Below are 20,281 nucleotides of genomic sequence, written 5' to 3'. Positions count from 1 at the left end.
AGGATAGCTAGAGAAAAAAGGAAGAGGCTGATAGGATAGCCAGAGAAAAAAAGGAAGAGGCTGATAGGATAGCCAGAGATAAAAAGGAAGAGGCTGATAGGATAGCCAGAAAAAAAAAGGAGGAGGCAGACAGAGAGGAAAGAAAATACATACTGGAAATGATTGCAGGGAGAAATTACCAAGAGCCTCAGAAATCGTCTACAATAGAGATAATGCAGGCAGTAAACCTTCAACCAATGAAAGAAAATGAAGATGTACATTTATGCATACACAACTTTCAAAAACGGCGGAATTAAGCGGGTTGCCGAGAGAACATTGGGTAACAAGAATACAGCCCCTCCTTAACTATAAATCACAACTTGCATATAAAGCATTACCAATGCAATACTCAAGAGATTTTGAAAGACTAAAACAAGCCATTTTTGAAAAATTTCAACTCTTCCCCGAGCACTTTCAAAGAAGGTTTAGAAGCGAAAGAAAACTAGACAACGAAACTTATAAAGAACACGGGTACGAATTGAAAGATATGTGTTAAAATGGCTAGAGATAGAAAACTATACAATACTAGAAGACCCGGAAGAAATAAAAGATAAGATAACGGGAATAGTGAATAAAACAGCGATGGAACAATTCATAGAAAATACCCATCCAAATATGAGAATGTACTTAAAAGAGAAAACCCACAAACAATTGAAGAAATGTCCGAATTAGCAGACAGGCACACTGAAATTAGAAGGGAGGCATTCCCACAAAAACCAAGGTTAGGAGGAAACAGTAGAAAAGAATACCAGTACACAGAAAATAAAAAGAATGCTAGCCAAATATGGCAAAAACACGGATAAGTAACATGCTAGCATTGTAACTTAGTCGTCCACTATAGCACCAATTGCTCAAATAAAGACGGTAGAAAATAAGGCCAAAAACAGGAACAGTATGACGTTACCTGTTATAACTGTAATAAACGAGGACATTATGCCTCAGATTGCCGTAGCGCGAAAAAAAATTACGACAATAATTACAGAACAAGGGAAGAAGGGGCAAACGGAAGACGGGACACTTCGGGAAATGATCGACCTCGATGGACTGTGAAAAAGTTTCAGTCGTCTAAGAAAACCACATGGGTTAGAAGCCCAGAGAATTTGAAAACGAGTGTGGTGGCGGAGTCAAACAAAGGATGTGAGTACCTACAGGGTACACCAACATAAATAGCTATGGATTCCTGCTGTGACAAAACATATTTACGGTAAGAATTGATCTAGAAACCCGACATAAATTCCAAAAATAAAGTGGCATCGCTATGCTACTATGGAGCAGAACATAATTGTCTAACAGCTAAGGTCATAATAGAATTAGCCCATAAAAAGGGAAATACGGTTAAAAGAGAATTAAAAGTAGGGGTTGTACCTACTCTTGCGGTAGACATTTTATCAGGGGGAGATTTCGGAAATATCAAAAACTTCCTTGCACTAAAAGAAACTTCCGCGATAAAAAGAGTAAATTCGGTGACACGAAGTCAAGAAAAAAATAAAAGGGAGGCTGTGCCGCCCAATAATGAAAATGATGATCAGAATATACAAAACCCATTTCAATTCAACGACGAGATATTCATAAAAAATGCAAAACTAAGAAAACCTAAAAGAAAAAGAAGGGCGGATGAAAAGGAATATAACCAAAAACAAGAGAAATTATTGACCGTAGAAAAAGAACTCGGAATAACTTCCGAAAAATTCGCAAGAATTTTTCGAAGAAGACTTTGCAGAATTACAAACAAATGATAGAGATTGCAAAAAAATAAAAGTAGCACTAACGAATCAAAAGAATCCACAATCTAAATTTTTCCAGTAATGGAAATCTACTTTACAAAATAATGGAGACTGGGGAAAATGCTAGAAAATTACAACTTTTGGTACCACATGAACTAAGGAAAGCGGTAATAAAGTTGGCTCACTCAAGCCCAACGGGGGGGGGGACACATGGGATCCCAAAGAACAAGAGATAGAGTCTTGCAGCGTTTTTGGTGGAAATGTTTAAGAAAGGATATTATCAACTTTTGTAAAAGATGCAAAGATTGTCAATTATTCGTACACAAAAAACCAAATGAAAAAGTTCCTATAAAAAGTATGCCCATTTTCGGCACACCATTTGAGAGAATTTCAATGGACACTTTGGGTCAACTTCCGAAGTCTAGCGCGGGAAACAGATTCATTTTAGTTATTAATGATCTGGCTATGAGATACCCAGAAGCTATCCCAATGCGAACAGTAAAATCACCAAAAATCGCAGAAGAATTAGCGAAATATGTCTCGTCACGGAATCCCGAAGGAAATTTTAACAGATAATGGAACCAATTTTATATCGACATACATCCGAAAATTATACGAAATTCTCGGTATTAAGCAAGTATTAACTACTCCAATCCATCTCCAGTCAAATAGAGTAACATAAAAATTTAACAGAACCCTAAATAGTAAGTTTAGACGATTTGTAAGAGATGATGTAAATCAATGGGACAAAATGCTTCCTTAAGTCCCTTTTGCATAAAGGGAAACCCTACACCTAACTATAGGGTTCTCAGGATTTGAATTACTATATGGGACAAACCCAAGGGGGGTGTTAGACACTTTAAAGGAATCATGGGAGAATGAGGATAAAAATGAAGAAACAGTGATAACCCACTTGCTATCACTACGAGAGAAACTGCATAAATACCATGAAATTGTAAAGCAAGCACAGGGGGACTATGCAGAGAAAACGAAAACATGGTACGATAAATCCGCCCGAATGCGTGAATTCAAGGAAGGGGAGGAAATCCTCATTTTATTACCGGATGGAAATAATAAATTGGAAGTAAGATGGAAGGGACCGTTTAAGGTGAAAAAGAAAATGAATGATGTAAATTATATGATAGAATTAGACGGAGCGAGAAAAAAGGAAGAAGTTTACCATGTGAATTTACTGAGGAAATTTAACAAGGAAAATGAAAAAGAAAACCTCAAGGATCCGCAAAAGCGCTGTCGAGGAAAGTGGCTCGTTAGGTACAATAGACCCGGCAGAAATACATATAAACGCCATTGAAAGGGCTTATTCATAAACATATCTGAGCCAGTCTCAGAAATTCCAATTAACTAATTTATTCCATGAATTTTCAGATTTATTAACAGACCGACTAGGGAAAACAGAAAATGTAGTACATAAAATACTATTAAATGACAAGAAACAAATAAAACAATACCCATACCGAATACCGGAAGCAAAAAGGAACGAAAAGAAAACAGAAATTGACCGAATGCTCGAGTTAGGGGTGATAGAACCATCAAATTCAGAATATGCAGCACCAGTCGTATTCGTCCCGAAGAAAGATGGCTCCATTAGATTTTGCGTAGACGACAGAAAACTGAGTAGCATTTTCGAATCAGACGCTTGCCCTAGACCGAGGAAGGATCAAATTTTAGAGTCAGATGGCTCCGCAAACTTTATATCAATAGACTTGAGAAGGGGGTGTCGGCCAGTAAAAATAGATACCGATGATTCAGCCAAAACTATCTTTATTGATAAATTTGAGTTGTATCAATTTAGGTACAAGTCATTCGGCCTAAAAGGGGCACCAGCAACATTCCAAAGGCTAGTAGATTATATTTTAAATTCTTTACCATATACAAGAGCCTACTTAGATGATATTATAGTATTTTCGAACTCGTTCAATGAACATCTAATCCACATGGAACAAGTATTGACAAGGCTGAGAAGAGCAGGACTAACTTTGATCGTAGAAAAATGTGATTTAGTACAGTTAGAGACAGAATACCAATGACACGAAATAGGAAACAGTATAATAGCACCATTAAGGGAAAAAACAAAAAAAATTAGAAACACAGCAGTTCTGACCACAAAAAAAAAAGTTTGTTCACATTTGGGATCACCACTTTACTATGAATAATCCATGCCCAATTTTGCAACGATTGCTACACCTTTGACGGAGTTAACAAGGAAAGGGGCCGTAGACCCCGTTAAATGGTCACAAATTGAACAAAATGCATTTGATACACTGAAAGATGCTCTTTGTGGCGAGAGGATACTGAGAAATCCAGATTTTTCCTTACCCTTTGTGCTACAAACTGACAGTTCAGATTACGGATTAGGGGCAGTTTTATCCCAAAATTTAAGATGGGGAATATCCAGTCACATTTATATCCAGAAAACTATCAAAATTAGAATTAAATTATAGCACAATTGAAAAAGTATGCCTTGTGATAATTTAGGCGGTAAAAAAACGGGACTACTTTGTATATGGGCGAAAATTTATAATTGTGACAGATCACAAACCATATATATGGCTAAAAATAATGAAGCCAGTAAATGAAGATGATCATGGTAGGCCATGTGACTACAAGGATACGACTACGAAATAAAATCAAGACCAGGGGTAGATAACGGGAACGCTGACGGCATGTCCCGACTGGAATAAAGGGATATATAAATAATAGGGAGAAAAATAAAATGTTGGATGGGCTGTGCCTTGAAAACATAGACAATGAGGGGGGAAAATAGGGCAAAAGACCCATGGGGAATAAAACAAGATGGTTACAAAATAGAGATGAATCCAGTCAACGATCCAAACAACGGGTTGGGGGAAAATTGAGAGATATTAAACATCGAGTCGGAGTGGAAAAATTTGGAAAGCAATCTGAGATTAGTATTATCAATTCAAAAGATACATCGATCCTTTATGAGGGGGAGGAATCCCTTGGGGAAAATCCCCCGCGGGAAGTCACGAAAGATAGCCCTTTTTCCTCAATGCACAACTGGCGGGCAAGTTGTAATCCCTTTACCGGGATTTCGCCGTTCTGATCCGGAGTCCTTGGGGAATACTCTCTCCCAGTCACTTCATACTTCACCCAAACCTTTGTCCAGTAACCCTATTCATAGTTATTATTCTTCATGGGAATCGACAATTATTTCCGGCAAATTGTATTCAGTGGGAGATGTACCCAAATTTCACTTTCAATTAGCATCAACGCATGTTATTCATATAATTATCCCAGGGGAGGGAACCCAGAAGAAAAGGCGATTCATGGTTCGCTCAAAATTTTACTACATTCCCAGTACCCTTATCGTTTTCACAGGCCTTTGCATTTTCGGCCTTAAATTTTTTGAAATTATGCCAAGGGGTAATTTACTTTTTGATTGAGATGTGGGGTTGTTTCCACAGATGGAAATTAAGATGCTAGTGCAGCCAAATGGTTCACGATGGCTGGCATCATCATATGTGCCAGAAACTGATTCTCTGCTCCCCTCAAATGTAAATTCGTGAGAGCAAGAAAATTTTTGTTTTTGATTGTGCTGTGCACAATGAATTTCTACGAATCTTGGGAACTTCAACTTTGAAAACCAAATGCGAATGTTAGACGATCTAGACCATGGTGGTCCTACAGTAGAGATGTGGCGAGGACGACCGATCCAGAGCCAAGCGGAGGAAGCACAGGCATTGGTAGAAGAGAAGATAAACAAGTTTAGTGATTTTAAATTTGGTGTTATGTATTTTATGTCTGAGATTCCAGCCAATCCACCGGAGATGCGGGCCATTTATCTTAGGAGGGAGGTGTTGGAACCCTTGGTCCCAATTTGTTCAGATAAATGTCCCTCCCAGATTCATTTCTTTTGGCCCCTTAATTATTTTCCTTCCCCGAGTAATAAATATGAATTTTCCTTTTATTTTGTGACGCCATTTTGGGTCCTCTTAATTGCGTACGTGCTTAATAGACCACGAGGTAAGAAATTGCGCAGTTAGGGAGGTTGACCAGTAAATTAGTAAGTCCTAGGACTGTCTGGAAAGATTCATTTACCACCCTCGTAACCCCTGTCGCAGCACGCGGCTAGCATAGCGGTCTGGGAGAAAGAGTCCTTTTTGAAATCAGTTCTTTTATACAACGTGTAGTGATTACAGTAAGCTTTTTTTACTATGTACTCTTTTAACTTTTCAGCTTAGGTCGAGTCTAAGAGATAGTTAGAAATCATATCGGTAAACTTTGGCTTTAAATGTGGCCATAGACCATCCGATCACGTTAGTAAGTACGGAACCTCTGGAGTAACCGCGGAAATCCTACTATTTAGGGGCCGAAAAGGGATCTCCTCCTCCAGTAAGTGGCATAGCAACTCTTTGCGCCATTTTTGCCTTTAAAAGTGGTGACCCCCGCACGTTAAACCTCCAATAAGTGGTGCCAGCGATACCCACACATCCAATAGTGGGCACAATGTGTTTTTTTTCTTCTTTCTTCGACAGGCACTTCGTATCGAAGGAGTTGTCGTAGAAACTTCGAAAAGGGCCCATTCGATTGGAAATTGGGGTGGCTAGTGCGCTTTTTAACAGTCGAAAGTGATTGCAGGGCAGCTAGCCCCCCCCTCCACGCCCATCATTCCCCATAACACATCCAATCAAAATTTTGAGACAGCCAGTTTGTTCAGCATATTTGGTTTCCAGATAGAAAGTATCTTTTTGAGGAGGATACTCCCCCCAACCATCGGGGAAAGGGTTTTAAGTTATGCTCTGAGGGCATATAAGAACAATGTTGGCACAATGTACCATATATATTTTTTTTACTGTAGAGCAGGGCACTTCATATGGAAGGGGTCGTCGTAGAGACTTCAAAAGGGGCTCATTCAATTGGAAATCGAGAGAGCCCTTTTTAATAGTCGAAAGTGATTGGAGGGCAACTCGCCCTCCCCCACGCCCATCATTTCCCCAAACACATCCAATAAAAATTTCGAGATAGCCATTTTGTTCAGCGCAGTTAATTTCCAAAGAGGAGGACACTCCCCCACAACCCTCAGGGCAAGGGTTTTAAGTTATGTCCTGGGGGCATATAAAGTTTTTATAGAAGGCGTTGTCGTATAAACTTCAAAACAGGCTAATTCGATTGGAAATTCGAAGGGCTAGTACCGCTTTTAATATTCGAAAGAGATTGGAGGGCAACTACCCCCCCCCCCCTCCACGCCAATCATTCCCCAAAACACATCCAATCAAAACTTTGAGATAGCCATTTTGTTCAGCGTAGTTGATTTCCAGATAGAAAATATATTTTTGAGGAGGACATTCCCCCACAACCCTCAGGGCAATGGTTTTAAGGGTTTTTATAAAAGGCGTTGTCGTAGAAACTTCAAAAAAGGCTCATTTGATTGGAAATTCAAAGGGCTGGTGCCCTTTTTAGTAGCCGAAAGTGATTGGAAGGCAACTAGCCCCCCCCCCCCCCAAGCCCATCATTTCCCCAAACACATCCAATCAAAAATTTTAGATAGCCAGTTTGTTCAGCGTAGTTGATTTCCAGATAGAAAAATACATTTTTGAGGAAGACACTCCCCTACAACCCTCAGGGCAAGGATTATGCTATTCCCTGGGGGCATATAAGGTTTTTATAGAAGGTGTTGTCGTCGAAACTTCAAAATAGGCTCATTCGATTGGTAATTCAAAGGGCTAGTGCCCTTTTTAATAGTCGAAAGTGATTGGAGGGCAACTAGCCCCCCACACCCACACCCATCATTTCCCCAAACACATCCAATCAAAATTTTTAGATAGCCATTTTGTTCAGAGTAGTTGATTTCCAGGTAGAAAATGTGTTTTTGAGGTGGACACTCCCCCGCAACCCTCAGGGCAAGGGTTTTAAGTTATGCCCTGGGGGCATATAAGGTTTTTTTATAGAAGGCGATGTCGTAGAAACTTCGAAAAAGACTCATTCGATTGGAAATACAAAGGGCTAGTGCCCTTTTTAATAGTCGAAAGTGATTGGAGGGCAAATGGGCCCCCCTACGCCCATCATTCCCCAAAATACATCCAATCAAAATTTTGAGATAGCCATTTTGTTCAGCATAGTTGATTTCCAGGTAGAAAATGTGTTTTTGAGGTGGACACTCCCCCGCAACCCTCATGGCAAGGGTTTTAAGTTATGCCCTGGGGGCATATAAGGTTTTTTTATAGAAGGCGCTGTCGTAGAAACTTCAAAAAAGACTCATTCGATTGGAAATACAAAGGGCTAGTGCCTTTTTTAATAGTTGAAAGTGATTGGAGGGCAAATGGGCCCCCCTACGCCCATCATTCCCCAAAATACATCCAATCAAAATTTTGAGATAGCCATTTTGTTCAGCATAGTTGATTTCCAGGTAGAAAATGTGTTTTTGAGGTGGACACTCCCCCGCAACCCTCATGGCAAGGGTTTTAAGCTATGCCCTGGGGGTATATAAGGTTTTTATAGAAGGCGTGGTCGTAGAAACTTCAAAAAAGCCCCACGCCCATCTTTTCCCCATCACATCCAATCAGATTTTGAGATAGCCATTTTGTTCAGCGTAGTTGATTTCCAGATAGAAAATATGTTTATGAGCAGGAAACTCCCCCGCAGCCCTCAGAGCAGGGGTTTTAAGTTATGCCCTGAGGGAATATAAGGTTTTTAGAGAAGGCGTTGTCGTAGAAACTTCAAAAAAAGCTCATTCGATTGGAAATTAAAAGGGCTAGTGCCCTTTTTAATAGTCGAAAGTGATTAGAGGGCAGCTAGCCCCCCCCACGCCCCTCATTCCCCCAAACACATCCAATAAAAATTTAAAGATAGCAGTTTGTTCAGCGTAGTGGATTTCCAGATAAAAAATCTATTTTTGAGGAGGACACTCCCCCAAAACCCTCAGAGAAAGGATTATGTTATGCCCTGGGGGCATATAAGGTTTTTATAGAAAGCGTTCTCGTAGAAACTTCAAAAAAGGCTCATTCGAGTGGAAATTAAAGGGCTAGTGCCCTTTTTAATAGTAAAAATTGATCGGAGGGCAACAAGCCCCCCCCCCACCCACGCCCATCATTTCCCAAAACATATCCAATCAAAATTTCAAGATAGCCATGTTGTTCAGCGTAGTTGATTTCCAGATAGAAAATATGTTTTTGAGAAGGACACTCCCCCACAACCCTCGGGGCAAGGGTTTAAAGTTATGCCCTGGGGGCATATAAGGTTTTTATAGAAGACATTGTCGTAGAAACTTCAAAAAAGGCTCATTCGATTGGAAATTAAAGGGCTAGTGCCCTTTTTGTTCAGCGTAGTTAATTTCCAGAGAGAAAATATGTTTTTGAGGAGTACACTCCCCCACAGCCCTCAGGGCGAGGGTTTTAAGTTATGCCCTGGGGGCATATAAGGTTTTTAAAGAAAGCGTTGTCGTAGAAACTTCAAAAAAAGCTCATTCGATTGGAAATTCAAAGGGCTAATGCCCTTTTTAATAGTCGAAAGTGATTGTAGGGAAACTAGCCCCCCCATGCCCATCATTCTCTCAAACACATCCAATGAAAATTTTGAGATAGCCACTTTGTTCAGCATAGTTGATTTCCAGATAGAAAATATATTTTTGAGGAGGAAACTCCCCTACAACCCTCAGGGAAAGGATTATGTTATGCCCTAGGGGCATATGTTTTTATTGAAATCTTTGTCGTAGAAACTTGAAAAAGGGCTCATTCGATTTGAAATTCAAAGGTATAGTACCCTTTTTAATAGTCGAAAGTGATTCCAGGACAACTAGCCCCCCCCCCCCCAACGCCCATCATTCTCTAAAACACATCCATTCAAAACTTTTAGATAGCCATTTTGTTCAGCGTAGTTGATTTCCAGATAGAAAATGTGTTTTTGAGGAGGACACTCCCCTACAACCCTCGGGGCAAGGGTTTTGAGTTTTGCCCTGGGGGCATATAAGGTTTTTATAGTAGGCGTTGTCATAGATACTTCAAAACAGGCTTATTCGATAGAAAGTTCAAAGGACGAGTACCCTTTTTATAGTCGAAAGTGATTGGAGGGCAACAAGACCCCCCCCCACGCCCATCATTCCCCCAAACACATCCAATCAAAACTTTGTGATAGCCTTTTTGTTCAGCGTAGATGATTTCCAGACATAAAATATGTTTTTGAGGAGGACACTCCCCCACAAAGCTTAGGGCAAGGGTTTTAATTATGCCCTGGGGGCATATAAGGTTTTTATAGAAGGCGTTGTCGTAGAAACTTCAAAAAGGGCTCATTCGATTGCAAATTCAAAGGGCTAGTGCCCTTTTTAGTAGCCGACAGGGATTGGAAGGCAACTAGCCCCCCCCCCACGCCCATCATTTTATTGAGGCATATAATGTTTTCATTAAAATTTTTGTCGTAGAAACTTGAGAAAGGGCTCATTCGATTTGAAATTCAAATGGATAGTACCCTTTTTAATAGTCGAAAGTGATTTGAGGGCAACTAACCCCCCTCTCACGCCCACCTTTTCCCCAAACACATCCAATCAAAATTTTTAGATAGCCATTCTATTCAAAGTATTTGAAAGTTTTGGAAATTAGATCTTTAAGGATTACAGCCCCTCCCCCACAGCCCTCTGGGCAAGGATTGTAAGTTATGCGTTGGGGCATATAAAGTTTTTATTGAAAGCGTTGTCATAGAAACTTTAAAAGGGCTCATTCAATCGGAAATTGAAAGGGCTAGTGCCTTTTTTAATAGTTGAAAGTGATTGGATAGCGACTAACGCCCTTCTCACGCCCACCATTTCCCAAAACACATTCAATCAAAATTTTGAGGTATCTATTTTGTTCAACGTAGTTGAACGTTCTGGAAATTAGGTCTTTAGGATGATAACCCCCTCAGAGCCCTCAGTGCAAGGGTTGTAAGTTATGCCCTGGGGGCATATAAGGTTTATATAGAAAATTGTTGTATAAATCATAGGCAGCAGGATCGTGCTGCCTAAGTAAAGAACGGGGACACCTGAGAACGAAAAAAGAAACGGGGACTATGTAAAGAGGAGGACACTCCCCCACAACCCTCTGGGCAATGATTTTAAGTTATGCCCTTGGGGCATATAAAAACGATGTTGGCACAATGTATTATTTATTAATTTTTTCCTTTAGAGCAGGGCACTTCATATCGAAGAAGTTGTCATAGAAACTTCGAAAAGTGCTCATTCATTTGGAAATTAGAGGGGCTTGTGCCCTTTTTAATAGTCGAAAGTGATTGGAAGGCGACTAGCACCCCTCTCATGCCCACCATATCCCAAAACACATCCAATCAAAATTTTGAGATAGCCATGTTGTTTAACGTAGTTGAAAGTTCCGGAAATTCGGTCTTAAAGGATGACAACCACCCTAACACCCCTTAGGATAATGGTTGTAATTTATGCCCTGGGGGCATATAAGGTGTTTATAGAAAGCGTTGTGATTTCCAAAAGGGCTCATTTGATTGGAAATCGAAAGGTCTAGTGCCCTTTTTAATAGTCGAAAGTCATTGTAAAGCTTGACATTTTTATAGTAAAGATCGAAGTGGGTATAATGGATTATTTTTTCTTGTTGTTGTTGTTTAGACCAGGGCACTTCGTATCGAAGGAGTAGTCGCCGGTACTTCGAAAAAGGCTCATTCGATTGAAAATAGAAAGGGCTGATGCCCATTTATAGTCGAAAGTAAATTGAGGGCAACTAATCCCCCTTCTACTGCCACCCTCCCACGCCAACCCTCCCATTTATTCTCTTAAAATTTAACCAAATCAAAATAGCGTAAGTGTATCCAAGCAAACAAAGAAAGTAAAAAGATTTTTTTTGCGAATGGTATAAAGTTTTCCATTTCATATAGGCATACGTTAAAGGGGTTTCAGACCACATTTCAAAAAATCTACGAAAAAATAACATTTACACTTACTATAGACCCAGAAAAACTATTAGGTCCAAAATTTATCAAGGTAAAGACCCTATCCCTATAGGTGAAAACTCCGGTGTCTACAGAACTCTTTGTTCGTATGGCCTTTGGTATATCGGAAGAACTGATCAGCGACTCACGGATAGATTAACTCAGCACTCTAGTTCAATTAATAATACACTTAAAAAGGTGAAAAAAAAACATAAAATTTTGACTCTGCCGTTGCAGAGCACATATTTGAAAACCCAGACCATACTATTTTGTTTAATCAAGCTAGCCTAATTTCGCATGACAAAGGTATTGTCCAGCACTACAGAAAAGCTGTTGAAATTTATAAATACCAACATTTAGGTCTAGCTTTAAACAGGGGTTCCGGTGATTTAAGAATAAACGAGTCATATTTCGGTTTTCTCAAAAGAGAAGCCGATACTTTAGTAATCCTTGAAATAAACCTTTCCCAGTCATATAATCAAACACGAGAACAACCCCTAAGGTCTCAAAGGGTGTCTGCAAGAAATTCAATAATTAAAATCCGAAATCAGATGACATAGTTCTCCAACTTGTTTAATTGCTGGTTCGTTTTGTTTTTGAGTGAATGAATTGTTTTCTTTTCTTTTATTCCTCAGTTGTTCGCTAGTATCCGTCGATGGCAGTTCATAATTTTTTAGATTTTGTGCAAATCGCGGATATTGGCGAGTAACTCGTTTTTATGGTTGTTAGGTATTTGGTTTTTATTCTTATAATTTTTGGCTTTTATTGAATTTTATTCAACTTTTAAGTTTTTGGTTTTTTCTTTGTTTTTTGGTTCTTTTCACATTGACTTTCCGCGTTTTTTTTTGTTTTTTTTTTTTTTTTTTCGGCACTTTACTTTGTTAAATTATTTCGTTTCGCGCTGAGGAAGAGAGGCGTTTGTCCACTCGAAATATTCGCTTTGTTGTGTATTTTCAGTATTTTCATTTGGCCTTTAAAAATTCAAAGGGCTAGTCCCCTTTTCAATAGTCGAAAATGATTGGAAGTCAACTACCCCTCTCTCACGTCCACCATTTTCCCAAACACATCCAATCAGAATTTTGAGATAGACATTTTGTTCAACGTAGTTGAAAGTTCTGGAAATTAGGTCTTTGATGATGAAAACCCCCCTCCCCCCACTGCCCTCAAAACAAGGGTTGTAAGTTATGCCCAGGGGGCATATAAGGTTTTTATGGAAAGTGTTGTCGTAAAAACTTCAAAAAGGGCTCATTCGATTGGAAATTGAAAGGGCCAGTGCCCTGTTTAATATTTGAAAGAGATTGCAGGGCAACTAACCCCCTCTCCCAAGCACATGCGATAAAAATTTTTAGATATCCATTTTGTTCAACGTACTTGAAAAGTCTGGAAATTAGGTCTTTGAGGATGATAAGCCCCTCAGAGCCTTCAAGGCAAGGGTTGTAAGTTATTCCCTAGGGGCATATAAGGCTTTTTATAGAAAGTGTTGTCATAGAAACTTCAAAAAGGGCTGATTTGATTAGAAATTGAAAGGACCATTTCTCACGCCCAACATTTCCCCAAACACATCCAATCAAAATTTTGAGATAGCCATTTCGTTCAATGTAGTTGAAATTTCTGGAAATTATGTCTTTGAGGATGACAAACCCCCACACCTCTCAGTAAAAGGGTTTTAAGTTATGCCCTGGGGACATATAAGGTTTTTTATAGATAGCTTTGTCCTAGATACTTCAAAAAGGGCTCATTCAATTGGAAATTGAAAGGGCTAGTGCCCTTTTAAATAGTCGAGAGTGAATGGAGCGCGACTAATCCCCCTCTCACTTCCGTCATTTCCCCAAACACATCCAATAAAGATTTTGAGATAGCCATTTTGTTCAACGTAGTTGAAAGTCCTGATAAATAGGTCTTTGAGGATGACACCCCCCCCCCCCCAGCCTTCAGGATAAGGATTGTTATACCCAGGGGGCATATAAGCTTTTTTTATAGAAAGGGTTGTCGTAAAAACTTCTAAAAGGGTCATTGTATTGGAAATTGAAAGGGCTAGTGCCCTTTTTAATAGTTGAAAGTGATTGGAGGGCAACTAACCCCTATCTCACGCCCATCATGTCCCCAAGAAACACATCCAATCAAAATTTGAGATTGTTATTTTGTTCAACGTAGTTGAAAGTTCTGGAAATTACGTCTCTGAGGATGACACCCCCCCCCCCCCACACACCCCTCGTGGCAATGGTTGTAAGTTATGCCTTGGAAGCATATAAGGTTTTTATAGAAAGTGTTCTTGTAGAAATTTCAAAAAGGGCTCATTCGGTTGGAAATTAAAACGGCTAGTGCCCTTTTTAATAGTAGAAAGTGATTGGAGGGCAATTAACCCCCCTCTCACGCCCACCATTTCCCCAAACATATCCAAGCAAAATTTTTAAATAGCCATTTTGGTTAACGTAGTTGAAAGTTCTGAACATTAGGTCTTTAAGGATGACGACCCCCCCCCCACCCCAACCCTCAGGGCAAGGATTGTAAGCCCAGGGGGCATATAAGGTTGTAATAGAAAGTGTTGTCGTAGAAACTTCAAAAAGGGCGCATTCAATTGGAAATTAAAAGGGCTGGTGCCCTTTTTAAAAGTCGACAACGATTGGACGGCAACTAACCCCCCTCTCATGCCCACCATTTCCCCAAACACGTCCAATGAAATTTTGAAATAGCCATTTGTTTCAACATACTTGAAAGTTCTGGAAATTAGATCTTTGTGGATGGCAACCCCCCACAACCCTCAGGGAAAGGGTTGAAAGTTATGCCCTGGGGGCATATAAGGTATAAGGGGTTGTCGTAGAAACTTCAAAAAGGGCAAATTCGATTAGAAATTGAAACGGCTAGTGCCGTTTTTAATAGTAAAAAGTGATTGGAGGGCAACTAACCATCCCTCTCACGACCACCATTTCCCCAGACACATCCAGTCAGAATTTTGAAATAGCCATTTTTTTCTACGTAGTTAAAAGCTCTGGAAATTAGGTCTTTGAGGATGACAACCCCCCCCCCCAGAGCCCTCAGGGTACGGGTTGTAAGTTATGCCCAGGGGGCATATAAGGTTTTTATAGAAAGCGTTGCTGTAGAAACTTCAAAAACGGCTCATTCGATTGGAATTTGAAAGGGCCAGTAATCTTTTTAATAGTTGAAAGTGATTGAAGGGCACCAACCCCCCTCTCACGTCCAGAATTTCCCCAAACACATCCAATCAAAATTTTTAGATAGCCATTTTGTTCAAAGTAGTTTAAAGTTCTGGAAATTAGGTCTCTGAGGATGAACACCCCCCCCCCCCCAAACCCTCAGGGCAAGGGTTGTATGTTATGTCCAGGGGGCATATAAGGTTTTTAGAGAAAGTGTTGTCGTAAAAAATACGGGCTCATTCGGTTGGAAATTGAAAGGGCTAGTGCCCTTTTTAATAATTGAAAGTGATTTCCGATTAGGCATTTTAATATGGCAATTTTGTTCAACGTAGTTGAAAGGTCTGGAAATTATGTATTTAAGGATGAAAAACCCTCCCCCATAGCCCTCAGGACAAGGGACGTAAGTTATGCCCTTGGGGCATATATGATTTGTATAGAAAGTTTTGTCGTAGAAGCTTCAAAAACGGCTCATTCAACTGGAAATTGAGAGAACTGCCTTTTTTGAGAGTGCCTTTTTTATTAGCCAAAATTGATCAGAGGGCAAATGCCCCCTCCACGCCCGTCATTTCCCCAAACACTTCCAATCAAAATTTTTAGATTGCCATTTTTTTCAACGTATTTGAAAGGTCTGGAAACTATGTCTTTGAGGACAACAAATCCCCCCATCCTTCAGGGCAAGGGTTGTAAGTTATGCCCTGGGGCATATAAGGTTTTTATAGAAAGCATGGTCATAATCTTCGGAGGGGGCTCATTGAATTAGTAATGAGACGCTCTAGTGCCCTTTTAAGAATTAAAGTGATCAGAGGGCAGCTACCCCCCCCCCAACCACACCCACACACACATGTCGTATTGTCCCGAAATGCATCTAATAGAAATTTTGAGATAGCCTTTCTATTCAAAATAGTCGAAATATCATATAACTAGGCTTTTGGGGTTGAAAAAACCCAGAGATTAGGGGCAAGGGTTGCAACTTATGTCCAAGGTGTATTTAAGGTTTTATGGAAGGGGTGGCTGTTTAACTTTAGATGCGGCTCAGTCTTTTTCCCTGAAAAAGACCGTCAGTATAAAACGAACAGAAATTAGATAAAAATTAGATAGGGTTGTAAAGCCCTATGCTTTCTAAAATCCAGAATATAATTTGAACTTTACTGAAATTTTTTTTTAATGTTTTCATTTTTATAACTTTAGGAGATTAAAAATTGATTAAGATTTAAAGGAACAAATATCAGCATATGTATATTAAACTGAAAATGAACATTTTTTTCAGTAAATTCATTTGAATTGTTTCCAGTAAAGTACAAATTATATTTTGTATTTTAGAACGCATATGGGTTTACAACCCTACTCATACTATTTTCTACTCATTTTGAGTTGACTCTATTATTTATTTTAGTTTCTGTTTGTTTTGGGTTTCATTTATTTATTGATACTGATTTGTGGTAGTTGCATGCTTGGTAGATTATGTGATTCTGTTTTTGTTCATTTTTAGTTTAATGGAGTTCTTTACTTTTTTTTTAATAACTTATTTTGTGGAAATTTTTTTTTAATTAATTACCTGAAAAAGAGGCATGCCAAAAATTGACTCGAAAAGAAAAAAAAGTACAGTTTGAAATATTGCGAGGTTTCGACGAAAGAAAAAATTAATGATAAATCAGGATATCTAAAGTCTCCTTGCAACATGCGTGATTGAACCTGAAAACACTTAATTAAGAGGCACGGCTTTATCCACAGCGCTGTCACAAGGTGCTAGGAATTATGATGTATTAAAGAATATGTTCAAATACTTTTGATAAAAGACATACGGATGGGCAATTTAAAACCCGAAAAGATAATATTTCGATTTAATACAGCAATCACAAGATGAATAAGGAATGTGTACTTCGGGTCTCCAATCGACATTTTTTTCAAAATATAAATCAGGCCCTATAGTTAGGTCCAAGGGGATTAAAGAGCAGGGATGACATTACAATGGTAGTGGTAACTATAATATAACATATTTCAGCTGCTTAAAAATGCGACCTTCAACTTCTTTTAGCCAAGACATGGTATTTTGGAATATTTTGGCCTAGGTCATACGTGAGATTTAGGGATAAAAACATAATTTTATTTTGATAAAATATCATTTCAGAACACAACTATGGCGTATATAATAGGCAGAGCAAAAAGGCTGCCTAAATAAAGAGTGAAACAGGCTCTATGTGTTATTTTGTTTCCCCACACCACTTCATATGAATGCAGTTGTCGTACACATTCCAAAGGGGGCTCATTCGATTGAAAAATTGAAGGTTATAGTTCCAATCTTTAGAGTCAAAAGTAATTTTAGTGGAGCAGTGGCAGTTCTGGCCTTTAATGCGTCCCAGCCAAAATCTTGATTAGCCCCCCCCCTTCCTTCAAAAAAAATTTCAGCCCAGATTTTAACAATATTTTCCTTTATCAACAAAATTTGAATGCAAAGTATCACAAGAAACATTAGAATTGATTCAATTCGGTCTACTTACTTTTATTTTCAAGGAATGGGGATGAAGACGTGGGGAAAATGAAAATTCCATATTGAATTTGCTTATAATTACTGCCAACTGAACTCTCTTCGTTATTTTGATAAAAATCGAATTTCAAAAATTACAAAATGATTATAACTGTTATATTATTTATTTGAAATTTTGCGCCCTTAAAATTTCTGCACCCGGGACAAGTACCCCCTCCCCCGTTAGAACCGCCTCTGTAGGGGAACCAGCCTCTCCCCCTGAAGCCATTTTTACAAGTTCTCCCCCAAAAATACTCTGATAAAAATATTGAGATAACCATTTTAAGGCTGAGGCTAATAAGGGAATGCGAAGGGAATGTTGAACAAAACCAAAGCGCACTTCGTGCAAGCAGGTTGTTAAAAGGGCGTATCATCAATATCTCAGAAAGGGATTAGGGTATTAAGTTGGAACTTTTAGACCAACTGCTGCTACTACCGCCTCTATAAAAATCAAGCTGGCAAAAGCCTTTTTACGAATTGTACAAAAATGTTGTCATTTCACTTGCTGATAGATAGTCTATCATCCATCCTAGGGCAGAACTAAAGTTGATAGGCATGGAGTAAGGGTAACAACAACTATTATTCAATAATAGTAGCATTAGCCCAAAAAGTAGGCTACTACAACTACTACTTACACTATTATTACTGCTACTACAACTACTGCTACTGCGACTACTAATGAATGCTGAGGGTATTAAGCTGAACATTTTCGGGGCTACTCTAATACTAAAACTACTACTTACGCTACTACTGCTACTATCACTATCATCGTTGCTGCGACTACTTGTGATTGCGACTGTGACCACTTTTGATTGCCACTGTGACTACCTGCGACTGCGACTAATTGGAAATGCGACTACGATTACTTGCAACCACGACTGAATTTTTTGAGGTTTCCGACTATTTTTTGAAATTCCCATCAATTTGTTTTCAAAACAATATTTTATTGTTAAGACTAATTTGGAAAATGGTTACTACTCCTGAATCAACTAGAAATGACCATTTTTCAACTAGAAAAGATAAGAACGGGCCACAATTAGTGATAAGGAAAGAGTTAAAGAGAGATGGGCGGAACATTTTGAGAATGTGTTAAACCGAGATACAGTTGCAGGAAAAGATATAGAGGAAAGTCAAAAAGTTTGTGATACCTTGGATGTGAAGGAAGATTTGTTTTGTGAGGAAGATATTAACGGCAGACAACTTTTACACTAAATTTTTACGACTAAATAAATTCTAATCTAAGAGATTTAACATTCTTACTTTATCGGAATTTTGTAGGATTATTTTGATTTTTGACGGATCCACAGAATGTCTATAATTAACGCGATGAACTCCTTGAGTTAACTCTGAGGACTGATCAGCTGGTTTGGATAAAACCATATATAAAGGCATCTCTGGCTTTCTATGCTTCATAGGATTTTGGATATGGCTTGCTAAACGAATCACGTACCGAATGTCAATCATAGGAGGGTATTTCATAAGCAACTGAAGGCAACCCGTGTAGTCGGAAGACAGTACTAAAATGAAAGAGAAGTACTAAAAAGACGAACGAGTTTAAGAAAACACTAAAACTATTTAATATTAAGACAAAAAATTGACAGACAAATAACTGGAAAAAAAGACATTTTCTTGCATTATTTTATAAAGAAACGCGATATTTTGTTGTTATTGTTTATTGTTTTTTTGTTGTTGTTTTTCTATTTAAACTTTGACCTTATATTCTTCAAAATAATAGTCTACTGCTAATAGTAAAAGCAGTTCACCACAGCACAAAGCCACCCGAGCACGATATAGCAGCACAAGCTCTTCCTCCAGTCTATTCTATTCAGATTTTCACTTTCTGATTCCCTTGTGAAGCTCTTACTTCCTTTAAAGACAATATCAATATCATCTTTCAATCCATTTAAAATACCCTGACCTTCGCTTCCCCTGGATTGCCAAGAACTAACATTTTTGGCGGTGGTCCAAACAACACTTTAGCCATTCCAACTTTTCTGTGATTACAGATATTGACAAAGAGATCATAATCAGCAAATTTTTGTACAACTTAGATTTTGTACAGTTAAAGCTTAAAACTGTGTTTTTTATTCTTAGGCGTGATGAAAATACAGTGAAATTTAGAAAAATAATTCCAGGAGTACGTTCCGTGTTGCATTAATGCTTAAAATTGTGAGTATTAAAATTGTGCTTTTTTGTCCTTGGGGAAAATAAAATAGCAGCATAATTTAGAAAACGAATTCCAGGAGTACGTTCCCTGTTGCATTAAAGCTTAAAATTGTGCAATATAAAATTGTGTTTTTTTTTGTGTTCTTGTGCATGATCAAAATAGCAGCACAATTTATAAAATGAGTTCCAGAAGAACGTTCCCTGTTGCATTAAAGCTTAAAATTGTGCAATATAAAGTAGTGTTTTTTTGTTCTTGGGCGTGATCAAAATAGCAATATAATTTAGAAAATTAATTCCATTTGTACGTTCCCTGTTGCACTAAACATTAAAATTGTGTTGTTTTGTTATTGGGCATGATCAAAATGCAATACAATTTAGAAAATGAATTCCAGAAGAACGTTCCCCTTTTCACTACATTCAAAGTAATATATTTTGACGTTTAATAGCATAGTTTATAAATTCCAGCTAACCGTAACCCCTTTGAGAATTTAGTATTGAACTCGCTTATGCTTGCGTTTTAGACTTCAAATTCAACAGCATAAAAAAATCTTATAGCTCATATTTTGTAATTAGATACAGTTGTTATAATCTTCATTAAGTATTATGAAGTTGTTTACCATTGTGTACTACTCTTAATTAATCCTTTTAGAATCGCTTACACATGTGCATTGCCAAAAAAAATGTCCGAAATATCAACTGATTAAAAAAAAATTCAGTCTCATTTGACACCAAAACTACCTTCAACACTAGAAATCGCCAACGCCATCTAT

General features: G+C 38.4%; 1 protein-coding gene across 1 annotated transcript in view; it reads right to left on the bottom strand.

The window, feature by feature from the left end:
• The window catches only part of TBC1D5 (TBC1 domain family member 5), a 134,928-nt gene that overhangs the window by 62,547 nt on the left and 52,100 nt on the right, over positions 1 to 20,281 (bottom strand). Inside the window, exon 9 of the mRNA XM_089098837.1 lies at positions 18,606 to 18,862. Coding sequence (XP_088954963.1) covers positions 18,606 to 18,862 — 257 coding nt within the window. The remainder of the gene's footprint in view (positions 1 to 18,605; positions 18,863 to 20,281) is intronic.

The sequence above is a fragment of the Artemia sp. Qi Xiang Cuo genome, chromosome 13 (assembly GCF_049724085.1).
Source record: "Artemia sp. Qi Xiang Cuo chromosome 13, ASM4972408v1, whole genome shotgun sequence".
NCBI lineage: Eukaryota > Metazoa > Arthropoda > Branchiopoda > Anostraca > Artemiidae > Artemia > Artemia sp. Qi Xiang Cuo.
This window is presented reverse-complemented; position numbering and strand designations above follow the sequence as displayed.